At 28.1% G+C, this 25,657-nt stretch overlaps 1 protein-coding gene across 1 annotated transcript; it reads left to right on the top strand.

The window, feature by feature from the left end:
- The first annotated feature begins 13,470 nt into the window (after positions 1–13,470).
- LOC111620305 lies at positions 13,471–25,321 on the top strand. Its single transcript, XM_023362215.1, has 5 exons — positions 13,471–13,975; positions 15,542–15,685; positions 16,805–17,183; positions 22,412–23,331; positions 23,627–25,321. Exons 1-5 carry the CDS (start codon positions 13,639–13,641, stop codon positions 23,782–23,784), a joined length of 1,938 nt encoding a protein of 645 aa, XP_023217983.1. The 5' UTR covers positions 13,471–13,638; the 3' UTR covers positions 23,785–25,321.
- Positions 25,322–25,657: the final 336 nt, after the last annotated feature.

Below are 25,657 nucleotides of genomic sequence, written 5' to 3'. Positions count from 1 at the left end.
AAAAATATTATATGGAATTGAACGAAAATGAAAATTTGCTTGATAATTCAACTACGCTTGTTGGAGAACAATAAAAACACTACACTCAACAAGCCACCAATAAAACTCAACTGCCTAACCTATAACCAAAGTCTCCTTTTAATTTGTTTTTAAAAAAAAAGCGCTTGACAAACTTGCCCCGCATGCCGAAGTTGCCCCGGTCTCCCCTATATAAGAGGAAAAGTGTAGCGATTGGTTAAAAAAATGACCCCCCTAAGATTTTTACATTTTTTGACTAGGAGGACATCCCGACTCCAAAAATCACCCACTTTGAAGCTTAACTTCCGTGCCTTTTGTCAAAAATTTCTGAAATTTTGCAGGGAGGTTTGTGAATTAGGGGCATTGATGATATTAAATTTTGGTGGTTAAGTTTTTGGTCGAGGGGAGGGGGTGGCAGATAAAAGAGGATCGGACTTAATGAAGATTTTACTCGTTATTAGCATATATAATTTTTCATAGAAATCGTCTCTAACTTCAAAATTAATCTTTTTGCCATTTTATAATAATTGATAATATAACAGGCTTTTAAATAAAATATCATAACAGATGGCGCCATACCCAATTTTAATTTTTTTTTGTCGGGAAAGTTACACAACTCGTTGCTGGATTTTTTTTTCTTTTATTACAGTAACTTTTCCATTTAACACAGTTAATCTGATATTTTAGATGATAACATATTTTATTGTAATACAGTAATTGTTTACTTTAGTACTTGTAATTGCTGTGTCCCTGAGCAACAGGAAAATACTCGTTTTTACTAATAAAGATTATATTTAAATTGAATTTAAATTAAATTAATTGTAATGTAATAAGTCTGATGACTATTTCTTTTCTAATATTATAAATTAATGGATAGCATGGAACTTTATTCGATATGGATTCTTAATGTCTTATTATTTTTTATTACAAATATTCTGTTATTCAAATGTATTTTGGCCTTCCCTCCTCTTCGATATTTTATATTTAAGTAGAATTTACTATCCAGTCGATTTTCAATTATAATTCATTTGAAAGTTTGTTTTAAGATTAGAGATTTTTAAATTTGATAAAAACATTATTAAAATATAAATTTATTTACTTGTATATAATATATATTATTAGACTTGTTTATAATATATTCAGAGAAAAACTTTAAATTTTTCTAATATTAATTCAAAAAAAAATTTTTTTAATTTTTCTTATGTAAAATTTTGTAATTTTAATAAAAGTTTTAAGGCTGTTTCGGTTTATAATTACTTAAAGGTCATTTAATTAAAATGTTCTAAATGAATAAAACTGATATTTTTTTTATTACAAATTAAGAAATGCTAAAATAATTATAATATGCAAAATTATTTAAACCGTAAAAATTAAATTAATAAGCTTTTTAATTTAAGTATACAAGTTTTAATAAGAATTATTCAAAAAATGTTATTAAATTTAAAACAAAACTATATTATAAAACAGCTAAAAACATTACTAATAATAAACAAAATTTAAATTTTTTTTACAGAAATTCTGATCAATATAACATAAATTATTTAATTATCGATCGCTTTATGTGGAAATATAATATGAAGAACTCAAAAAGAAAAATTGTTTTCCACATCTTCTGGTCATTGACATAAATTTAAAGGAGAAGAAAAAAGGAAGACTTAAATGGATATATATTTTTAGTGATACGCTGTTTATTATATGCACGCTAATTTCTAGAAAAGTATACTTTTTAATTATTTTTATATACGAAGAGCTTATGCATGCAAACACATTTTTTTCTGTTTATCGATTATTAAATAGAAAACGATCAAAATGAAAGAAATATTCAGGGAATAACTTGGTTTTTTAGAGTAATGAATGAACTTATAGATAATTTTCTTGCGTTATATCTACGATGTTTAGAAATTGAATTCTTCGGCGAAATTTTTATCTATATTTCATGCTAATATTTTGTCATCTATCCAATTTAAAATAAAATTATAATAAAATGCCTTTCTGTTCGGAAAATGAAAAGTTTTCTAAATTACTTGTGTTTATTTTTACATTATAATACTGGTTTAAATAAAGTAGAATTCGAATAAACTTATATAACTATAAAATATAATGTTAATAAAATTCGTAGACATACAATTATGTTAATTAAAAATTTTGATTATATTTAAATTACTTAATTATGTAAATAATAATCGCAAATTAAAGTGTATGGTTGTTTAATTAAGTTAAACTGTGGATTAGTTTTAATTATCAGTTATTCATAAAATTTAATTAACTATCAAAAAACTGTAATACAATTTACTTAAAATATTAAAATTTTTAGTTATCGAAGCTGCGATAATTTTCCATCGTTTGATCAAATAAAAAGTTTTTCAATGTTTATGGTAAATATCAATCAGCCTTTTTTAAATCTAATGCTTATTTTTATTTTATTTTTTGTAAAATAAATGTAAAATATAAAATGAAATTCAATAAAATATTCATAACTTAGAACCGACTATCTGACATTTGTTAGTTAAAAAAATATTCATTTTAATATTACATCATCATAAAAAAGTCCAGTAACGAGTTGCATAACTTTACTGGCAACAACATTTAAAATTGCGCGTGCCGCCATCTGTGATATTTTATTTTAAAATTTTTTATATAGTTAAATATTATAAAATGCAAACTCGTCCCTACCCTTAAAATGCAATTTTAAGTGTAGGGATGAGTTTTATAAAGAAAAAATTATAAATGATAATAACGAGTGAAATTTTTATCACGTCCGACCATACTCGAGATAGGACACACGACCTCCCTACCTCCCCATCTCTTCGACTTTTAATCACCAAAATTTAACAGCATTAATTTCCACAATACACAAACCTTCCTGGAAAATTTCATAAATTTTCGACAAAAGGCATGTGATTTATTAAGTTTCAAAGAGGGTAAACAAAATCGTGTCACACACACACATACACACTAACATCCATACATACACCAAAAAAACCTTTTCTCTTTTATTTCTCGACGTTTTAGGTTCCTTGAGTTCAAAAGTGTAAATTCTTGGGGAGTTATTTTTTGACCGATCGCCATACTTTCCCTTTGCTGTATATAATAGCCGGAAAAGTAAAAATAATGTAATGCTAAAATCCTTGTTTGAAAATTATAAAAATGAAGGGTATACAACTGCAAGAGTATTCAATTGTAACACATTAACTTATTTCAAAAATTTAGAAAGCTAAAAAATTCATTTTAAAGTTCGGAATGGTTTTTATAATATCCAATAATTGCATCAATTGTCAAAATATTAAAATTAACTAATATTTTGTAGGATGTTTTATGGCTCCAATAACTGCTTATAATTATTAACCAATTAAAGATGACTATAATTAAAGTTATCCTTATTCAGAACTATCTGCAACTGTAAGTAATAAGAGATATGGCACCGAAATTTATGTAGGCCTATACATACACTGTCCAAGGAATGAAGGAATGGAATTTCGAAACTAAAAGTGTTAGTTTCAAAAATCTACCGCTAAATAAAATATCTCCCGTACAACAGAAAATATAAGGAAAACAAACGAGCAATTATTTATTGTGACGTATGCTGCGTTGCAATTTTTAATCATATTTTTAATTTATTTCATTTAAAAATATTTTAAACTGCCACAGGAAATGGTTTCACAAATTCAAACTCTTTTTAACATTTATTTACTAAGTTTCATTTTTTACATTTATTTACTGTTGATGTTGAAGTTGGGCTACGACGTGTTTGTTGTTTTAGGCCAGAAATTGCATTAACTATGAAATGTGCTCGAATGCAGAATGCAACAGCTCTGGAGAAATGTTCTGCATATGCTGCATTAAGATGTCTTTTTAGAACCTTCCTCGAATCACATCGGCTTTGAAGTGATCGCACTCCAAAAATCACATAGATTAGGTGATCTTGGTGGCCATTCCATATGGAAAAAGCGACTAATTACTCTTTCTTCAGTGAAATATTACTGTAAAAGCTGCTATATTGGTCGTGTGATATCAAAGCGCCGTCTTATCATGTATGATGTTGTCTAATCGAGTCATTTATTTACTGCAGTCGTAAAACTATGAAGCTATGTATCACTTGACGGGATTACGAATTGACACGGGCATTTTAAACACACTGCAAGCATAACGATGACGCAATTAAAGTGGAGTGACGTCTCTCACGTAGATCTAACAGATGCGGCAACGCAGCCAACTGTGAAAAAATAATTTTCCTTGATTTTCTGTTGGCCTTGTATCATTACTTTTCGAGTATTGCCTCGTATTATATTTAAAACTCCAGGACAATAGCTATCAGTGTGTTTTAAACGAGTTTCTGATGAGAAAAATAACAAATGAAGACATCATTTGGACAGTCTGCCTTCGTATTTTTTATGTGAAGATAACTTTTGGGTTGTCACAGAATAGGTTATTGCACCTACTGGATATAATTTTTGAAAAAATATGGCCCTAGGATGAAATGTGATGTCAAACTATATCAAACAGAAATTTTCTGCAAGTACAAGGGAATTTCCAGAATAGCATATGGAGCATCTATAGACCATATTGACTGTCTCATCGAAAAGAAAATGTTTCCGAAAAGAAGATTTCGTAGTAATGTATGGTCCACATCCGTTCTGACCAAAAACGTCGGAGCAGCAAACGTTAGTCTTTTTTCGGAATCTCCCCCCCCCAGCTGCTGTGGGCAGATGATTTGGCAAAGATAAAAATGGATTACTTTTCGAAGAATTTTCCTCACAATAGAACATTTGAAGTAAACATTCAAATGCCTTGCTACTCCTCGTTTGCTGCTTGATCCAGTTGCATCATTCTTGGATGGGTTTACGATAGCAGTAGCAACTTTCTCTGCTATCTGATGTGAGACAGGCTTTCTTCCATTCCAGCCTTAACAAAAAATAATCCACTCTCCTCAGTATTTAATCATTTGTCTAACTTCAGGTAGTGATAAAGGGCCCGTACGAATGTTTTTTAAGCGCTTAAATTTATGTAAAACATCTGCTGTATTATATCGGTTAACTTAGAATAATTTAACAATTAAAGCATGATCAGAAAGAGTAAGACATATTTTTACGGTACATTTAAGCTTGCAATGCTTTCTCTATTGCTCTCCTCTGCAGACAAAAGGCAACTTATATAGGGGAGACCGGGGCAAGATCGGCATGTTAAGCTTTACTTAAATTTTGTGTAATAAATACTGCTGTAAACTGAAAAAAAAGCTTTGCATATTGTCTATTGGAATGTTACCTTACTATAGAACTGGTTAAAATCAGTTTGGAAATAAAAATAATTAAAATAATTACAACTTTACAAGAAGAGAGAAATTGACGAAGTTGCCCCGGGTATAGGGGCAAGATCGGCAACTTCTCTCTTTTTGTAAAGTTGTAATTATTTTAATTATTTTTATTAAAGTTGCCCCTGGTATAGGGACAACAGTAATGGGGCAAGATAGCTACGTATATAAAATTATGTTATTAACAATGTATAAGTTGGAATTCACTATTAAAACAAAGAAATACAAATCCAACACCCATTTAATATTATTACAACGAAATGCAAGTTCAAAGACATATATACATGAATAACAAATGCAAACATGTTTTCATTTATCATCTGTTTGATTTTTATCCTTTGCTTCTAATGTGGCTTTATGTTGCCGATCTTACCCCGCTAGTCATGATTTCGAAACATTAAGTACAACCCTGAGAACAGAATGCCAAGCCACGATCTGGCCACGTGAATAAGTTGAAGTTACATCCTTCTAACAAGAAAAGTAACTTTCGTTGTCATGGAATTATAACAAAACCTGCCAATTCAATATAAATGGAAAAAAAATATTATATGGAATTCAACGAAAATGAAAATTTGCTTGATAATTCAACTACGCTTGTTGGAGAACAATAAAAACACTACACTCAACAAGCCACCAATAAAACTCAACTGCCTAACCTATAACCAAAGTCTCCTTTTAATTTGTTTTTAAAAAAAAGCGCTTGACAAACTTGCCCCGCATGCCGAAGTTGCCCCGGTCTCCCCTAATTTTTCTCTGCTCTCTTGGGGGTTTTCCCCCTCGTTGCAAATGCGAATTTTAGACAAATAAATTTCTTTCTCAACTTTTTAAAGGACAAAAATTAATTTCAAACTTTCATTTTAGATTTGTCATAGTTATTGAAATGCAATTTGAAAAAATTGTAGACTTACAAATGTCCACTGACGTCTGTCTTCTTTAATCTCGAGAATGGAGTTAGATAGATGAATGCCGAGATCAGATATGGAAAGCGAGGTTCGTATATAGTTAATCGGGGCTTCCTGCCCCGATTAAATATATAAGAACTTTCGGTTTGTGCCGGAAGCCACGTTATTTCAATTCAAAAATTTCCTCCGAAAGGAATTAGATAGATGACCGGCACGACTCTATTGCTAGCAGGAAAATATGGTGTATAGGAGAAAATACTACTAATTTGAGGTGGAGAGCATATGTATTTTAAATTAAATAAATTAAAAATATAATTAAAAATTGCATCCCGGCATAGTGACGATGTCACGGTAAGTAATTGCTCGTTTATGATTTATTTATTTATTTATTTATTTTTGTTCTTTTTCGTGTATTTTCTGTATTTTTACTTAATTTAATTTTATGTAATATGTAAGTTAATCAGCCGATTTTCTTTCCTAATAAATATGGAGTAAGCGAATAACTTTATTATATTTTACATGACTTTAAAATACTAATTTATCTTTAGAACAATAATTTAGGTAAAATTTCAATATATTAAAAATAATCCATTATAATAAATAAAACATATAGAAACTAATTATAGGACATTTACGAATAATCTACATGTCAATATTATTATACCCAAGTAATAATAGCTATATATTTTCGAGCTTACCATTCTGCGTGAAGAGACTTTTTATACAGCTTAGACTTAATGCTAGTGCACTGGTGATAGACAACAATGTATATATATATATATATATATATATATATANCATTATAATAAATAAAATACATAGAAGCTAATTATAGGACATTTACGAATCAAATTATAAGTTTTATAAATGAAATATTTTAAAAATTCATTTTTTTACATTTAAATTTGAAATCTGCAATGATATAATATTAAGAAACTAAATTAACTTAACATAGTTATCAGTACGTTTGTAAAGAACTTCATTGCATAATAATAGATTTAAACGTTTGTAATTAGTATTACATTACCTCAACTAGCTTGAATTATGTAACCAGAAGTGCAATTTTATCATTTTAATACGATTTTTTAAACTCTTTGCTTAATATGATTATTTTGTTATGCAATGCAATAATAACTCTAGCTAAAGATAAAGTTTTTTAAATCTTCAGATCACATTAATGATTTATTATATGTATATCTACTACATTAGTATATGTATATACGTAATTTATGTACAGGGTTGTTATAATTAAAGAAGTTTTCCTATTCAAAGCTCTCTATTGTTGTAACTAATAAGAAGAATGATGACAAAATTTGTAGATATAGGCCTACATGTAGATTATTCAATTCAATTCAAATTTATTTATTAGTAGAAGGCATCTGCCTGTTACAAAGGGAGTTCTACTCCTTGTCTATATCATCAGCATCTTACAAAATCAATTATACATCAAAAAACTTTTTAACGTAATTATATAAATTGTACACATTTTTTTGGGTTGCACGGTGGAATATCACATACATTGCTTCCACTGATTCACATCCGCTAAAGTCTACAAGATCATATCTCTGTCTCAACTCTTGGCTCTTCTCACATTCACAAATCAGATGAAATTTAGAGAAAGGCATAAAACATCTTGGGCATAAATTGTTCTCATATATATATATATATGAGAACAATTTATGCCCAAGATGTTTTATGCCTTTCTCTAAATTTCATCTGATTTGTGAATGTGAGAAGAGCCAAGAGTTGAGACAGAGATATGATCTTGTAGACTTTAGCGGATGTGAATCAGTGGAAGCAATGTATGTGATATTCCACCGTGCAACCCAAAAAAATGTGTACAATTTATATAATTACGTTAAAAAGTTTTTTGATGTATAATTGATTTTGTAAGATGCTGATGATATAGACAAGGAGTAGAACTCCCTTTGTAACAGGCAGATGCCTTCTACTAATAAATAAATTTGAATTGAATTGAATAATCTACATGTAGGCCTATATCTACAAATTTTGTCATCATTCTTCTTATTAGTTACAACAATAGAGAGCTTTGAATAGGAAAACTTCTTTAATTATAACAACCCTGTACATAAATTACGTATATACATATACTAATGTAGTAGATATACATATAATAAATCATTAATGTGATCTGAAGATTTAAAAAACTTTATCTTTAGCTAGAGTTATTATTGCATTGCATAACAAAATAATCATATTAAGCAAAGAGTTTAAAAAATCGTATTAAAATGATAAAATTGCACTTCTGGTTACATAATTCAAGCTAGTTGAGGTAATGTAATACTAATTACAAACGTTTAAATCTATTATTATGCAATGAAGTTCTTTACAAACGTACTGATAACTATGTTAAGTTAATTTAGTTTCTTAATATCAAGGGAATTTCCAGAATAGCATATGGAGCATCTATAGACCATATTGACTGTCTCATCGAAAAGAAAATGTTTCCGAAAAGAAGATTTCGTAGTAATGTATGGTCCACATCCGTTCTGACCAAAAACGTCGGAGCAGCAAACGTTAGTCTTTTTTCGGAATCTCCCCCCCCCAGCTGCTGTGGGCAGATGATTTGGCAAAGATAAAAATGGATTACTTTTCGAAGAATTTTCCTCACAATAGAACATTTGAAGTAAACATTCAAATGCCTTGCTACTCCTCGTTTGCTGCTTGATCCAGTTGCATCATTCTTGGATGGGTTTACGATAGCAGTAGCAACTTTCTCTGCTATCTGATGTGAGACAGGCTTTCTTCCATTCCAGCCTTAACAAAAAATAATCCACTCTCCTCAGTATTTAATCATTTGTCTAACTTCAGGTAGTGATAAAGGGCCCGTACGAATGTTTTTTAAGCGCTTAAATTTATGTAAAACATCTGCTGTATTATATCGGTTAACTTAGAATAATTTAACAATTAAAGCATGATCAGAAAGAGTAAGACATATTTTTACGGTACATTTAAGCTTGCAATGCTTTCTCTATTGCTCTCCTCTGCAGACAAAAGGCAACTTATATAGGGGAGACCGGGGCAAGATCGGCATGTTAAGCTTTACTTAAATTTTGTGTAATAAATACTGCTGTAAACTGAAAAAAAAGCTTTGCATATTGTCTATTGGAATGTTACCTTACTATAGAACTGGTTAAAATCAGTTTNAGAAATTACAGTACTGTGTTCATCAAGTGGCAATAAGCCAACTTTAAAAATTAAAAAAATAAAATAAAATAAAATACAGTATTCACCTTTAATGCGAACAAAAATACAAGACAAATTTTTCATGTCTTTGTAATTTAAAAATAAGATTAAAGTGTTTTAGAAAAATATGAATATTTTAAATGCATGACTAATATAAGACAAGTTTTTATATGGTGATATTTTAAATGTATATATTTCAATAATCAAATTCATGCTGGAAACTAGATATATAAGCCTAATGGAATATTATATTTTTAGATATATGACTCATATTTTTACTTTGAAATCAATGTCAAATTAATTTTGGAGTAAAAATATGTCAAACGATGAACGTCATTTATGAAACTAATTTCATTAATATTAGTTAAATAAAATTATTTTCTTCAATTAAGCTCCTTATAAATGTTCTTTACAATGAATTTTATTGGTAATAAGAAGTTTTATTATTATTAAATATAATTATATTTAACTTTTTTAATGTAATATTACGCATGTTCGATTTGTGCAATAAACCGATTTCCTTAAAATTCCATTAATCATATTTAAAAAAGAAAAAAAATCTTATCTCCAAATCATTAAATCAGATTTATTGCCCTCCAAATGCTTTCATCGAACACAGGCATTTCATATTTATATTTTATAATCCTGTAAAGCAAACTTCACAGTCAAGTTTTTTGTACAGTATTGTTTGTATAAGTGAAAACAATTTATAATTACACTAGATATTATAAATAATCATTTATTTTTGTATAATTAAACATTATGTAATTTATCTCATTATATAAATTTCCTTAATTTAATGGAAGAAAAGTATGTCTGAATTAAGCGTTTTCTTACAATTAAACAAAAGCCAATTAAACAGTTATTCAATAGTGCAGAATTTAATGTGATGTATTGTTAGTTATTCATGTAAGAACAATAGTACATTTAGCATTATTTATCTAAATGTTGAGACTGAAAGCAACTATAAAGTCAATATAAATTTTTTTATAGAAAATTTAGTCTAAGTTTAGTCTAAACTTGAAAATAAAATATTGATTATCCTAATTAAGAAGCCCTTCATTATTGGACTAAACTTTGACGTAGAAAAAGAAATTTAGTTTAGAGCTAGCTTTGAATAAATTAACACGAAGTCTACAATCAACTAAAATTATCTAAGAATAAATGAAGATTAATATCATCAATCTTGTAGAATGATTTATTCTTCAACTTTAGTAATTCTTTCACTTTGAGAACTTTGAACTCTTATAAAATATCGAATATATTTCCGTTTCTGTTTAAATTTGTTTTACATTATTTTCTATTAATAATTTGTAATGTATGTTTTTATTAGAAGTTAGAAGTAATGACAATTTAGATTAGAATCTCTTAAATAGTTTAATCTCTTCATCTCGGATAAAAATTTCATTTTTAAATTGAAATTTTATTTTAATAACTTAAAAATATTTAAATATTTTATTTTACATTTTAATTAAAGCCGGAATTTAGTTTATGAAATATTGAAAAAAATTTTTAAATTATTTTTAAAATAATAAAAACAAATAATAAATTGTTATCATTATAATTAGATATATCTATAATCTAGATAGAATTTTTCGCATTAAATTCAATGCTTTTCTTTATTTGGTCTAAAAATACTCTGAAAGAAATGACATGCATCTATATTATAATTAAGTTTGCTTGAAAGAAAGTATAAAAACTTGATTACATGCATAAAAACACATAATTCTATTCAGATAACATTGAAAATTATTCCTAAGAAGGCATTCCTATACTATTGATATATATAATATAATCATATTCAAATAGCATTTACCTTGATATCTCTTTACTAAATGTTTTTATATTTGTTTCTATTTCCAAGTAAATTTTAATATCTAAACAATATAATTTCTTTTTATTTCTAATTTATGCATTAAAAGATTACATTTTTAATATTTCACAGATTTTTTTTCTACCCTACAGTTCTAAAACACAATTAAAATATAATTTTTTAAATAAAATTATAACTTTATAGGTTCCAAATGGGTTCAAGAATTATTCTCTATTATCTTCATTGAATATTTCATTTATTAAAATTGAATGTAGATAAGAATTTAAGCTATATTTATGTATTACAAACGTTATTATAATTAAAGTCCTATGAAAATTTTGAATTTTACATGAAATATATTACAGCAATAAGTATTTATTGCTATTATAATAAATTATAAATATATTTATTATTTTCTATACATTATTTATCAACTTAAAAGACTCAAATATTATTATTAATAATTTGAATCTGAAAGAAAACATTTCGATTTATATTTTATTGTATAAAAATAATAACAGGCAATACCATAAAAGAAATTAAGTTTTAATAATACTAATTAAAAACAATTCCTAATTTTTATTTAAATATTATAAGACAACAACAATAATAATAATGACCGTATAAAATTTTTAAGAATGAATCGATAAAATTTTGAGAAGTTGCCAAAGGGATAACAACCCTAGGTGAATGTGCAAATTTCTTATATAATTCCAGCTTTTCTGTCAATTAAAGCAACTATACAGTGAAGCGAAATTATCAGAAAAAAATAATTGTCTTTATTATTATTTTTTGCTCGTAAAGCTAACAAAGCATAGATATGTATTTAAGCAAACAAATAGAACATGTTACAATATAAATGAAGTGATACGTCAATAGTTTTGATACTCGTACGAAAGTATTATAAATAATACGAACACGTAATTTATTTGAATTTTTAAAATTTACATACGTGTGTACATAATTCATTCTCGCATATCACAAGTCATTCTTTAATAATTTCTCATTATCTCTTTTAATTAACTCTTTATAATACATTTGTGCAGTTATCCTCTCAACTATAACTCCTTAATTAATTTCTATACATGCTTAAATTAGGAATTTTTCTCGGCATCGTTTTATTTTAATATTTCCATTGTCTTACGTATCGATTCGAGTATAATGGTTTTTAAATAGGGTATGATCTCAATTACAAAGACCTATATTTTTTTGTCAAATAGACCATCATCTAGCTTGGTGCAATGAAGTGTTCCATTTCTGAGGGATGACCAATCACGTGAAAATGACCCAATAACTATTGTCTGCACCATTTAAAAATATCGATACTTAATTAAATATTGATCGAATTGGACAAATACAAGTTGTGGAATGTTTGCTTAATATTTACCATTATTCTAATTTATCAGTCGGCAGAAGATAAATTTGCAACAAATATTTATTGCTTAATTAATTACTTAAATAAATTAGCATTTGGACTTTTGACGCCGAATTGCTCCCTTTAAAATTCCTAAGAGCATAATTATCTTATCAAGATTTCCAAAACTGAATAAAGTATTCAATGATTTACCAATGCATATTTATAATTAGGTGATTAGTATATATTTTTCCCCCAGGGATAAAGGTTATTTTTTGCATTCTAAAATTAAGTTATTGTTCAGAATTTGTGCAATTCTCCTTCGGTGAAATCTGTTGAGACCGTCTGGTTCAGAAATAATCAATATTTCAAACATAAAGAAAAAAAATATCTTTCAACAAATACTGGAAAATTTATAGCTTTAGAAAATTGCAGAAATTATGCTATTCAGTAATGAACCTTTATACAAGAACATCGTCGAACCGTGAAAATGCAGAGATATTCTCATTCTCCTATCGGAAGGACGATTTTAAGTAATTATTTTTTAAAATTTATTTTTATAGTTAATATTAGAAATAAAACGTGTTTCTAAAATGCAGATTTTTTAGAAGTTTGGAAGAGTTTGACGAATTGTCTTTTATATGATTGTTAATTGGAAATGTTTGCATTGATCGTAGAATTACTGCACGAAAGCGTCCTTGTCGTGTCGAGTCCGAGGAGCTCTGGGAAATTTCCACTGTCGCTACGGAGACTGCTCAGTTGCGGATTTCCGGTTTTTCAGCCTTAAATGACGCAATCCAAGGCGCGCGCATACTTCAGCTGAGAGCAATGGTGACGTCACTTGCGCACTGAACTAATACGACATCCACTGAGAGGAACGAACATTAGTGTTCCTCGTGCCAGGGAAGGAAGCCCATCAGCTGATCCGGCAGCTTCGGACATCAACCCGAGACTTTATAGATCTCGCTTGTTTTTCCTTCAAGTTTCGTGACGGAGATATTCAGTAAAATATCAGAAGTCAAGTGCATGTCCCGATATGGCACCGAGACCAGAATTGGAGCGATCCACAGGAAATTTATGCACCGCAGACTCTATTGGGCATTCGACGCCCGTTACCTCACACAAAGGTGACATCAAAGATGGGACTGGATCGCCTCGCTCACTTAAGAGCGATTCGATCACCGTTACAGTCCCACCTGACGGCGGATGGGGTTGGGCAGTCCTTTTTGGCACCATGCTGGTCAATCTGGTGACCATCGGACATGTCAAATCCTTTGGGGTGTACTTCCCCAATCTCATGCAACATTTTTCTGCATCTCCTTCGCGCGTAGCATGGATCCAGGCGCTACAGATCTCCACCTGTACCTTTCTATGTAAGTGCTTTTTCTTTTCTATTGTCAAAATAATCAATATTTTGATTTTTCAGCCCGATTTTTACAGCATTTGCCATCTTCGTCCGATTGTCGTTTTCTAAATTACGTGTTATTCACCTAAAACTTTTTGCCTATTTAACACAGATATGTGAATAATCCCGATTGATTCCCGATTTTACATTATTTCTCCATGCAGAAGATATTATTCTCATCGGTCGGAGAACGGACGATAGATATCGATCATTGGCAAACCTTTCGACAACGAATGTCAGACAAGACTAATCGATCATTTCTTGCTCTTCTTTACCTGTTCTTAATAAAAAATATTACTCTAAATCTACTTATAATATATATTTATTTTTCTTTTATAGTAATTTTAATCTTTATTGAATATTTAAATAATAAAAATTAATGTATATATTTTAATAATAGAATAATAAAAAATAACTATAAATTTACTAATTAAAATAATTTAAATTAGCATTGCTTTTTGAAAAAAAAAAATGTACTGTATATATATATAAATTCCTCCACGGAATTGAAGGAAAAAATCTCTCAGCAAATTTGAGAATACCTTGGATACAGTGACGTCAGATTTTTCTTCCTCCTCTTCTCTACACGATGACGTCATCACGATTCAATAGTTAATCGCCTTTAGCGATTCTATAGTTACGCTAGTGTAGAATATTTTTTTTTTTTTTTAAATAAGAACAATATGTATTATCCGTTCTATTCTATAATATTTTTTCCGTCTATGGCCGTTCGGGTGAACAGTACGATGTTTCTTTACTCAGAAAACCCTCAATCGATTCAGCAGTAACTGACTATTCGACCTTCAGGATAAATAAACTGAAACTTGTTCTGTAACATTTCGTGTACTTAAAAGAACAGCATCATAAGGTGTATAACGGATTATGTATTATTTATAGAATAGTTCATTACAGTTCATTACCGCCATTTTTAACTGTATAATATGCCGAATTTAGGCTGTATATATTTATTCAATTATACTTATATATTCAATTATTATGCCCTTTTAATGTTTTTAATTATAACTATTTTATATATATATAATAGAAAGAAAGAAAATAGTTAATTTTTACGTCAAATAATAAATTGCAAATATTAAAATAAAATGATTTTATTGCTATTAGCGCTTAAGATAAAAAAAATTGTAGAAATATTTAAGGAGAGATTTTTAAAACTATTTCCAAATATGTTGCATCATTTCGTCATAAAAATAAAACCGGAAACGGTGTTGTTAAAACATATAATATGTTAAAATTGCCGACATGTTTATATTATATAAGTATTATTTACAAATCTCTTTAAAATGTAGATTTAGGTCAATTTTTGTCCATAAAGTGATTCAGAAAAAGTAGTATAATTTTAGCCATACTCCAACCGTGAATTATTACGGTGTTGAAATAATTAATTGCTTTTACCGACTATTGTTAAACATAAATATGCAGCAAAGTTGAAAAATAAAACGCGAAACGACCGAAATTAAAACAATTATTTGAGTGTAAGAAGTAGACTACATATAATTATAATTATTATTTTCAGCACCTGTGTCGAGTATTATGTCTCAAGTGATAGGACCGAGGAATGTAGCGTTGGTTGGAGGAATTTTAGCGTGTTTTGGTCTTACTGTATCATCTTTTGTTTCTAAATTAGGATATATATATGTTTTCTACGGAGTGATGCAAGGTAAGCATTACATTTACATATAAGAAAAATTCTATTTGTTTTGATATTATTATAAATAATAAATTTATTTTATATTTAAAATAATTAATCAAGTATTTCGATTTTTGATTAAATTAGGGGAAACTTTTTATTTACAAAAACCTTTCCCTTTAGTAGACAAAATCGAACATTAAATATACGAACGAAATTAATAAAATTGCTGCCGTTTAAATATTAAAATAATTAAATTAAACGAAAAAATACGCTGTAGAAAAAAATTAGTTTTGTAGACTTTCGAGGCCGCATTTTTTAATTAGTTTTAATATTTATATTTTAATACGAAAATTGAAGAAGATATTGTATCGCAGTTACCATAGATAGTTGCAAAGGCTCTTTCCACTGAAGAGATAAAATTTCTATTTTACAAGTTTCTGTCCGAAATTCTCATTGGTTCGTGAATAATTTTTTAACTAAAAGCATAATTATTCGTATAGTAAATTAATTGCTATAATGGAAACAATTTCGCGTATAGTAATATATATTTTACAATCTTATAACGTTTTTAATGAGATTGTAAAAAGAACGAGCGCATTTTTCATCAAATTAACATTTTCGACGTGATATTTTAATTAATTATTGACGTTTTTAAATTGAATTTTTATGAAAAAAGTGGAAATTGCCAAAGAAAACTTCGAATAAAGATACAGAAGAAGTTTTTTTTGTTAATAAATTTATAGTCATTAACTGTTAATTCAGTTAAGTGTCGATAAAACAAATTGGTTTTTTACAGTCTCTCTTCTGACTGATTTGATATTACCGCAAGGAAGATCCAAATTATCGATAGTTAAAATCGGCGGCCTTAAATAAACAAAAACTATGGATTATCCTCCAGACAGTTGTATGGCGAAACCTCGTCCAATTTAATATATTTTAATAGATTTAAGCGGGATCTTTGATGACATTAAATTTCACTTGTTAAATAGGGGTTAACGGTTGTTTTGCAAAAAAAATAATTAACGATTATTTTGTCTACCGAATGTGAAACAACGACCCTATTGATGCAGTTGTCATCGAATTGAATCCTTGATATACCTATAGGCCTCGATGATCTAAAGGTTGGAATGGACTGATTATTTTCAGGATTGGCTGCTACACTATCATTTACGCCTGGTGTGATGATGATTGGACAATATTTTGACAAAAGACGAGGTTTTGCGAATGGACTCGGAATGGCTGGAAATGCTCTTGGCGGAATCTTGATTCCGCTACTTGTCGATCGTCTCATAGCCATATACGGGGTGAATGGGGCTCTACTGATAATGGGCGGAGTAATCTTACATGCATGTGTTGGCGCCATGTTTTGGCAACCCGTCGAACAACATATGGTTAAGGTTAAAAGAGTGGCAGAATCTGTCGATAATGATAGCCTGTATCTTGACGTTGAAGAGGATGACGAAGACAGCAAACTCGAGCTACAGGAGAATCTTCCGTTTGATGGTAAATTTTTTGGAGCAAAGAGGTTGGTACACTTCTAATAAGTTATTTTATTAACATAATATTTTATATTTATATATTTATATTACAGTATTGTGTTTATTGTTATTATTGTTATTATTATTTAAGATAACATTATTGTTCAAAATAAAACAAAAAAAAAAAATTCAAAATTATATGAAAAATTTTTATAAAAACATTCCTAACAATAAAAAATATTTAAATGCATATATTCAGAAGTTATAAAAAGAGATTTGAGCAAATAACGCTCACAAATTTCGGATAGATACACGTATTCATCCGAAGAAGGAAATCGATATCAACCGCCTTCTAATAATTTCACGAAAGTAATTCAAGTTATTTTAAAATAAAAATTCCTTATATTTTCTAATGAAATTTCCATAGAAAACGGTTACTAACATCTGTAATTAATAGCCTAATAAAGTTGTGAATACAGACGAATATCACATCAATAATTTAGTTGGTATTAGCACATGTATCATGATTAGACCTAAATATTATTCTGACATGTTAATGCCATTGACTTATTTCTAAAGCAAATATTGGATGGCTTTTGTCATAGATAGCTAAATAGATTTTAGCAATATATTATCTCGAAAATAGGTCTTTCAAACTTTGCTATGATCGTCAAGCTTTTATAACTGATAGCACACGAACTGCTGCAGTTGAAAAATCTGAAACTTTGAAGAGAGTTAAAGTAGATTAACTTGATTTATCTTTTACAATATCTGAAACTCAAATACAACAATAAATTTTACATCAGCTATCATTTTAGAAATAGTTGAAATTTATAGATTATATAATAAGTTTATAACAATATTTGAAATATTTGTAATTTCAAGATACACCTGTCTATATTTAAACGTAATATAATACAATTCCAATAATCTGACTTTCAATGATTCAGCATTATTGATGTATATTGGTGTAAGAGTTTAAAAACTACGAGTGCCAATTAGCTGAAAGATAATTTATCTTTAAAAATATAATGTATTTATTATATTATTTATAGAAGAGTGATGAAAATGCAATTTTAACGTACAAAAAAAGAAAAAAAAATTGTACGCACAGTAACTTTTGTGGAACTGAATTGTGGCATTTCATATTTTTAGAAATTTAGAATAGTCAGAATTTTTAGGCTATTTTCTATTTGAATTTCAAATATTTTAGCACTTTTATCTAATAACGGCATTAAATTTAAATGAATTTTATGCAAGATATAATTTATACAAATTAACTTATAGAATTACATGATGATGTACTGTACAGTACAAGTAGTTGTAGCATATTTGACAATCAGACTACGGTTCTGATACTGCGGTGAATTATGAAAAATAACATTACTTACTTTTACGAAATATTAAATAATTACGTTATAAATAATAAATTCAACATAAGGAATAATTTTTCTAAAAGAATTTAAGTGATAAAGTTATTTTTTCATGTCGATGTATTTCGAGTCTCAGAGTGAAAATATCTTCTAATAGATTTTCTATTAATTTTACTTGAATTTGTTATATGATATGTATTTGTTATAATGTTTCCAGAATGTATGCTTTTATAAACAAGAAAAGTTTAAAATATTACGTTTATTTCAATGTCAGTGAAGCAGAGTTTTATTTTTATGCCTAATTTATTGGATTTGATGGGAGAAATGATTAAAATCATCTAAAAAAATCTTGTGACCAGCCTCTAAGAGTATGTGCAGTACATTGTGCAGATCTTTGCTTAGTCTTTAATAAAAATTCAATTCGTAAAGCTATATGGATTTTTATTTCTTTTTAAGCTTGCAAAAATCATTTGTTTAAAAATATTTGAATGTTGAATGTAAATAATATATCAAATCAAATTCTTGGATCAACTAAAAAAGTTTAATATTCATATTTGTCTAGCATCAAGAGTAAGTCTTTATGTAAAGAATGATAAAAATATATATAATTTTATTTTTTTTAAAGTAAACATTCGTAAAATGGATTCATCCAAACAATCGGGTTACTGTCTGCAAGCTTATTTCTTATCCGATTTAAAGATAGAGCCTATTTAGTCATGTTGGAAAGTTTATCCTCTTGGGGCGAGTTCGGAGATTTCCGTTTTTATCAAGCTACTTTAAAATATGACTCTAATGCATTTAAATATCCTCTTAGCATAAATATCTTCTTTGGATTTGATTTACAGTCCTGAAACTGAGAAATTTAAAGAACTAACTACTACGTCCCGCAACAATATTGCTTTTATTTCACGAATGACAATCATTTTTCATATTAAATTTTATCCGAATTAATATTGAAATTGCTAAGTACAAACAATAATAATAAAAATAATGATTCACCTAATTTCATCTAACTTCACTTAATCTTTATGATTATAAATCATAAAAAATTAGGTGAAGCTCATTCACCTAATTTAGAGTGTGATCACATTTAATGTAAGTTATATATCATAATTGTAGCATTATAATATGTTTAAAATTTATAATTTAGCGTTAAATTAAAGTATTTGTAGGATTTCTGCAATAAAAATGAAAAAGAAATTAAATAAATTTAGTTTTTTTCTAAAAAAATTGTCTGAATTATTTTATATATAACAAAGAAATCAATAAGACTAATTTCTACAGTTGTTTCTGTGAATTTTTCAACGATTAATATTAGTAAATATCACAGCTCCTAATTTAACGACACTTTCCCTTATAACTAATATATCTATACTTACATGAGTAAAACATAGAAGCATACATTTTATAAAATTATTACATTCTATTGAGATATAAAAACCATATTTATTTATTTCTCAATTCGTTTCTATGCAGTGATGAAGGTTCATTTGCAAGAAATATGCCATTGATCTAAAGAAACTGATGATGCAGCTAAGAAAATAATATTTTAAATTATATTAAATTTGCATATTTGTTGTAACTAATAGCATATTATTTATTTATTATTATATACTCAATACAACCATCCCCACTTAACGTCGTTTCGTTATGACATCATTGAGGAAAGATACAAATACATTTCTAATTATAATTGAAGACCTGAATAGATGAAGGTTGCAAAATCAAAGTTTTTATCGATTTGATGTTTAAGTTTGTGTGTCCAACTACGAAATAGTGTGTCCCGAAGAGTATTATAGCGTCGCTTAATTTCTCAGATCTCTGATGGTGGTATGAGACGAATACATTGCACCTTTGAATAATTGTATCATAACACCTTCATAAACGCGTGTCTTCAATTGTTGGCATTGAATTTTCTTTATAAACAATAAATTTGATTCTATGAAGTAAGAATTAAAAGCTGGTGCTTGCAAATACGGTCAAAAAGGAACCTTAAATTTTGTTTAAATCAATTAGCCTATAGTAAAATTAGGGTCGTTATACATCGTAATTTTCCAGAACCTGTCGACGACGTTAAGTGAGGACTTCCTGTGTTTTGTACGAAAATTATTCTAAAAATAAACTTGAGAGTTTTCAATGAAAAGATAAGAAACGTACAATCTGTTACGAAATATTACTACAGTATATAAGTCACATTACTTTTACGTCAATTTAGTAATTACAAATTACAATATTTATTTCATAATTAATTTAAACATTGAGAAACAGGTAATTAAAATTAAGTAATAAAGATAATGAGAAAATTTTAACGGACAAACGATCCTCCTTAAGATAAAGTAGTTACTTAATGAACCATAAGAAACTAATTCTATAACTTCGATAAAATTTAATTCTTTCAAATTAGATATGATTTATATAGACTAATATTAGCCTAAATCTTTTTTCTTTAATAATTTATGAATCGATGCCAATTTTTCATTTTTATATAAATATAAAAATATTTACCATTTGTAATGTATTTTATTCCATTTATTATTGTAGCAACTACATTTTCTACAAGTCAATTAAATACATCATTTCGTGGAAAGTAAAAATATAAATAAATGTTTTTACTTTTGTTGCTTCGGAAGCGTGTTTCTGGGTTAATAGGTTTATATCTTGAGATCCTGTACGTCACTTTGTAGTGCCAAATCTGCCGGAAACGCGTTTTCTGAATACGCATCATAGCCTTTGTTTACAAAAGAAATATTTTTACTAATAGATGTAATTATTAACCGAATAAAACTTCATTTCCCAGAATTTATTTATTCTTTATAAAATTTTAATTTTTGTGCATTCTGTTCCAACGTACATTTAAAGATTTATTTTGAATTTTACTTTTTACGACTTAATAGTTCTTGGAAAACACGGTCGTTAAGTGAATCGTCGTAAAGCGGGAATCTACTGTAAATGTACGTGCATACGTGCATATGCGTGTGTACATAATTACATAAATATCATGTATTATAAATTTAATTTTAATATTGATTATATTTTTATACAACAGTATAAGTAGATTATGTAAGCCTTATAAGATTAAACAGCCACAAATTACCTCTAAAATCCGATTTATATTCTCTTCTAATTTTATATAGTTATAGTTTTTTTCCTTCAATATTTAATCAGAAAGTGAATAGAATAGATTAATGTTAGTCTACAGTTTTTTCTTTATCAAAGTGAAATAAAAATTTTATTATGAGCGTTTATTATTTATCAAAGTTAAACGTATGAAATTTAGTGCAAAATCATCTTCGTAACTAGATTTAAATTGTAAATAATATTCTTATGTTAACGTAAATAACATTTACGTAACAGGAATGTTGAAAATTGAAAACTTTCAAGTTTTAAATTATGTAAATTATTTCTCCGAGTTGAATTATTTTAACAATGTAAAATTTATTATAAATATAACAGTAAAATTTTCTTAAGACGTTCTATTTGCATTTATAGTTATTTTTATATTTAAAAATTTCTGTATTTGTATGATTGTTTATTTTACGAATAAAATTTTTCTTTTAAATAGTTTTTAATAGTTAAAACTTACAAAATGTAAACATACAATTCAGTTAAATTTTAGCCTTATAATATTTTGAGAAATTTTGCTTAATTTTATTTATATTTTTATAAGTTTTCAATCGAATTCAATTATTAAAAAGTCCAAAAGATAGAGTAAATGTTTATTTAGTACGTAGAAATTGAAATTGTTGTATTGATAAAACTTTAATTCTAAGAAACAAATTTCATTATTCAAAACATCTTAAGTGAATTTTACTACAAATTTATAAAATGTTTATAGCAAAATATTAAATTATGTAAAATATTTAAAGCAAATCATTATTTTTACTTATCTTTCTTCCTGTTAGATCCACGTCCGTCGACGATCTCGCTATTCGTAAATTGGCGAGCCCGCGACCATGGGATTTTTATTCTCGACAGATATCCATGCCAGGCCAAACTGTAGACGACGTCACAGAAAATTTGATATATCCATCTATTTCAGATAGATATTCAACATTACTCAGCTCTCATAGCGCCGATACTATCCCCGATCTTCAGGAGATTAGAATGAGAAAACTTAGGACGGAATCAAAGGCTTCTTCGTTTCTTTATCTCAGTACATTTCATCTCGCTCCTTCATATGGAGCTTTATTAACAAGAGAAAGAATTGCCGAAGATTCAGAAACTACTACTCCGTGTCCGGATATAGATATTCAAGAGGAAATCGATGACAAGAATAACAATAATAACTGCGAAAAGAAACAAACTGTAGTGAAAAAGAAACGACGTCTTTCTATGCCTTGTTTTAGAAATATAGGCATAGATCTCTCTATACTTCACAATAGTGTATTCTATGTATTGATGGTATCAATTATGTGTCATTTATTAGGATATCCAGGTACACAAATGTTTTTACCATATAGAGCCACGACTTTGGGCTTGTCACAGCGTCAAGCAGCATCTTTATTGTCAATCTTGGCATTCACCGATCTTATAGGTAGGATTGGTTGCGCATGGTTGTCCGATTTCCACTGGTTTCCAAGAAAATATTGGTTCATTGTAGGAATCTTCATGTCTGGAGTATGCGCTTTTTCCATGCAGTTCACTTACGATTATTTATCATTGTGTGCCTGTTCCGCTGCATTTGGACTCGCATCTGGCGCATACGTTGGACTTATGGTAGCCTTGTTTGCCGATGCTTTTGGAGGAAAATTGGTAGCCCTAGCTTACAGCCTCGCTAATATGTTGTCCGGATTTGTCGCACTTGGAGGAACTCCACTCATGGGTAAATTAATATTTCTTATATTAAATTAATTAAACATTATAGTTTTCAAAAAGTTAAAAATGTATTTAAATTTGCATATGTTTATTTTTGTCTAAATAATTATATAAGTAAAGCATTTACATAAATGAAATTATTAGAATAAAAGCAGATTGTTCATATCGTTAAGAACAATTTCAATTTAAACCATCTGGTACTGAAATTTATTTATTTTAATTATATTAATAAATAGTTAAATTTCGAAAATTTGTTTATATTTTTCATATTTCATTATTATTTTTATAATTATTTTCACTAGGTTATGTACTAGAACAAACAGGAAGCTATAGCATTTGCCAGACAATTCTTGGATTATCTCAAATTCTTGGTGCTGCTGTTTGGGTCTTCGAACCATTTGCCGTTAGAAGAGAGAAAAGAAAGTCTATGGAACAAGAAAATGACGATTCTAAAGTGTAAATTGGAATGATAATATAATGCACTTGGTTCAAGACTGCAATGTTTGTCGATTAGGAATGTAGCTGATGTATTATAGATTAGTTATCGCTCATTATGTCTCCAAAAATATTTTCATTCATTTTGCCTAATAATAGTATATAGCATAAATGTTTCAATGTCATCTAGAGAGTAAAAAAATAATTATAATTTCAATCATTTTAAACACGCTTCTAAGAAGCAATGCAGTAGATAATGTACAGTGTGTCCTAAAAATCACTGCAAGCACTCTGGATCAGAAACCTAAGCTTATTATATCACTTAAGCATTATTTTTATTTTGTGGCTATCATATGAGAATATCGAGTTAGAATATATTATTTAAAAGAATTTATAGCTTAAGCACAATTAATTGTTGCATATAGATTAAATAATAAGGTGCATATAAAAGTTGTGCCAAGTTTGCATAATTATCCTAATAATCTTACGATCAACAAGGAACTTAAACTGACACATCTTTTTAAAAAATTATAATTTGTTTGTAATGAATATATGGAGTTTTGAGATAAAACTCCAATATGAATCAATTTTGTAGATACTTTAAATTTTGATAGAGGATATATATATTAAATTAAAATGAACGATGACAATATTTATTAATCGTAACAATTTTCATAATTACAATAAAGCAAATATTTAATTTGTAATGGTAAATATTCAACTATTGATTAATGTTGTCAGTACGAATACTGATAAATATATATATATATATTGTTAGATTTTGGAGAAATATCACAATAATGAGTTAATATAATTTGTAATAAAGTAAAATAATTTGTAGAAAACAATTTGTAATGAAAATTATAAATGATTTTTTGGTTCGTTCCCTTTTGCATTGTTAAAAGAGCTTCCTTAAATTTCAAGAATCCATGCTAAACGAACAAACTGATGCTAATAGCAATTTATATATTAAAGAGGGACCATATCGTGCCATACAGATATCATTGCTTTAGAAACTAATGTTTAAAACGATGTTTTAAGCAGTATTTAATAACTGTTCGCGGAAATCCTGTTGTCCAGGCCGTTCAGAATTAATGATTTCGCGGACACACTGTAGTGTAACACAGCGTTACGTTTCCAATGGAAACATATTTTCTAAGGAGATTTATCTCCTGTTTTGTTTATCCATGAATTTATTTCTGTTATTTTAAATCTAGAAAGCAAAGGGTTTTAGAATATCAGCGCCATCTTGGTGTCAAGATACTACCTGCACGTGTTCACAATCTTACACGGTGCCCTTACGAGCAGCAATTAACTGTTTTGCTTTGATGCAACGGTGGGAGAACGTACAATATATCCTGTGATATTTCAATATTTTTTTCTTCCTTTTTGTCTCTCAAGTGCATAGTATTGTTTCGTATTCATCCTCTGAAAGTTCTGGTTGCATTTGAAAGACTAGAATCGAATCCTAAAAAAAAAAAGATAAAGGAAAGTTGATTTCGCACGATATAAGATTGCTAGGATTTTAAATATTTGTAAACATATTTCATGAGGTTTGTTTATATTAATAATGAAAGCAGTGGATGTTGACCAAACAAATCCTTTGTAACTGTTTCTATATCAAAGCCGTTTGTATATGAAATATTTCATGATAGTTTTTTCCGATCCAGAAATCGCCAAGGTTGTTTGTCAACCCTTTGGCTTTGTATTCTCACAAATCTTGTATTGTATGATGTAAATATAGTTATGAATGAATGAATGACTATATACTGTATATAAATATATTGTCGCGGTATATTGTATGTGATATTACTGCTGAATAAACTCCTAGATTTTGTCTTTATATATTGTGTTAATGTTAAATTTCCACAATTTTTTAAAAGTTCATATTAAGTGGC

Source organism: Centruroides sculpturatus, unplaced genomic scaffold, assembly GCF_000671375.1.
Source record: "Centruroides sculpturatus isolate CEXI.00-Female unplaced genomic scaffold, Cexi_2.0 scaffold4, whole genome shotgun sequence".
Classification (NCBI taxonomy): domain Eukaryota; kingdom Metazoa; phylum Arthropoda; class Arachnida; order Scorpiones; family Buthidae; genus Centruroides; species Centruroides sculpturatus.
Note: the sequence above shows the minus strand (reverse complement) of the source record. Positions and strands in the feature narration are given on the sequence as shown.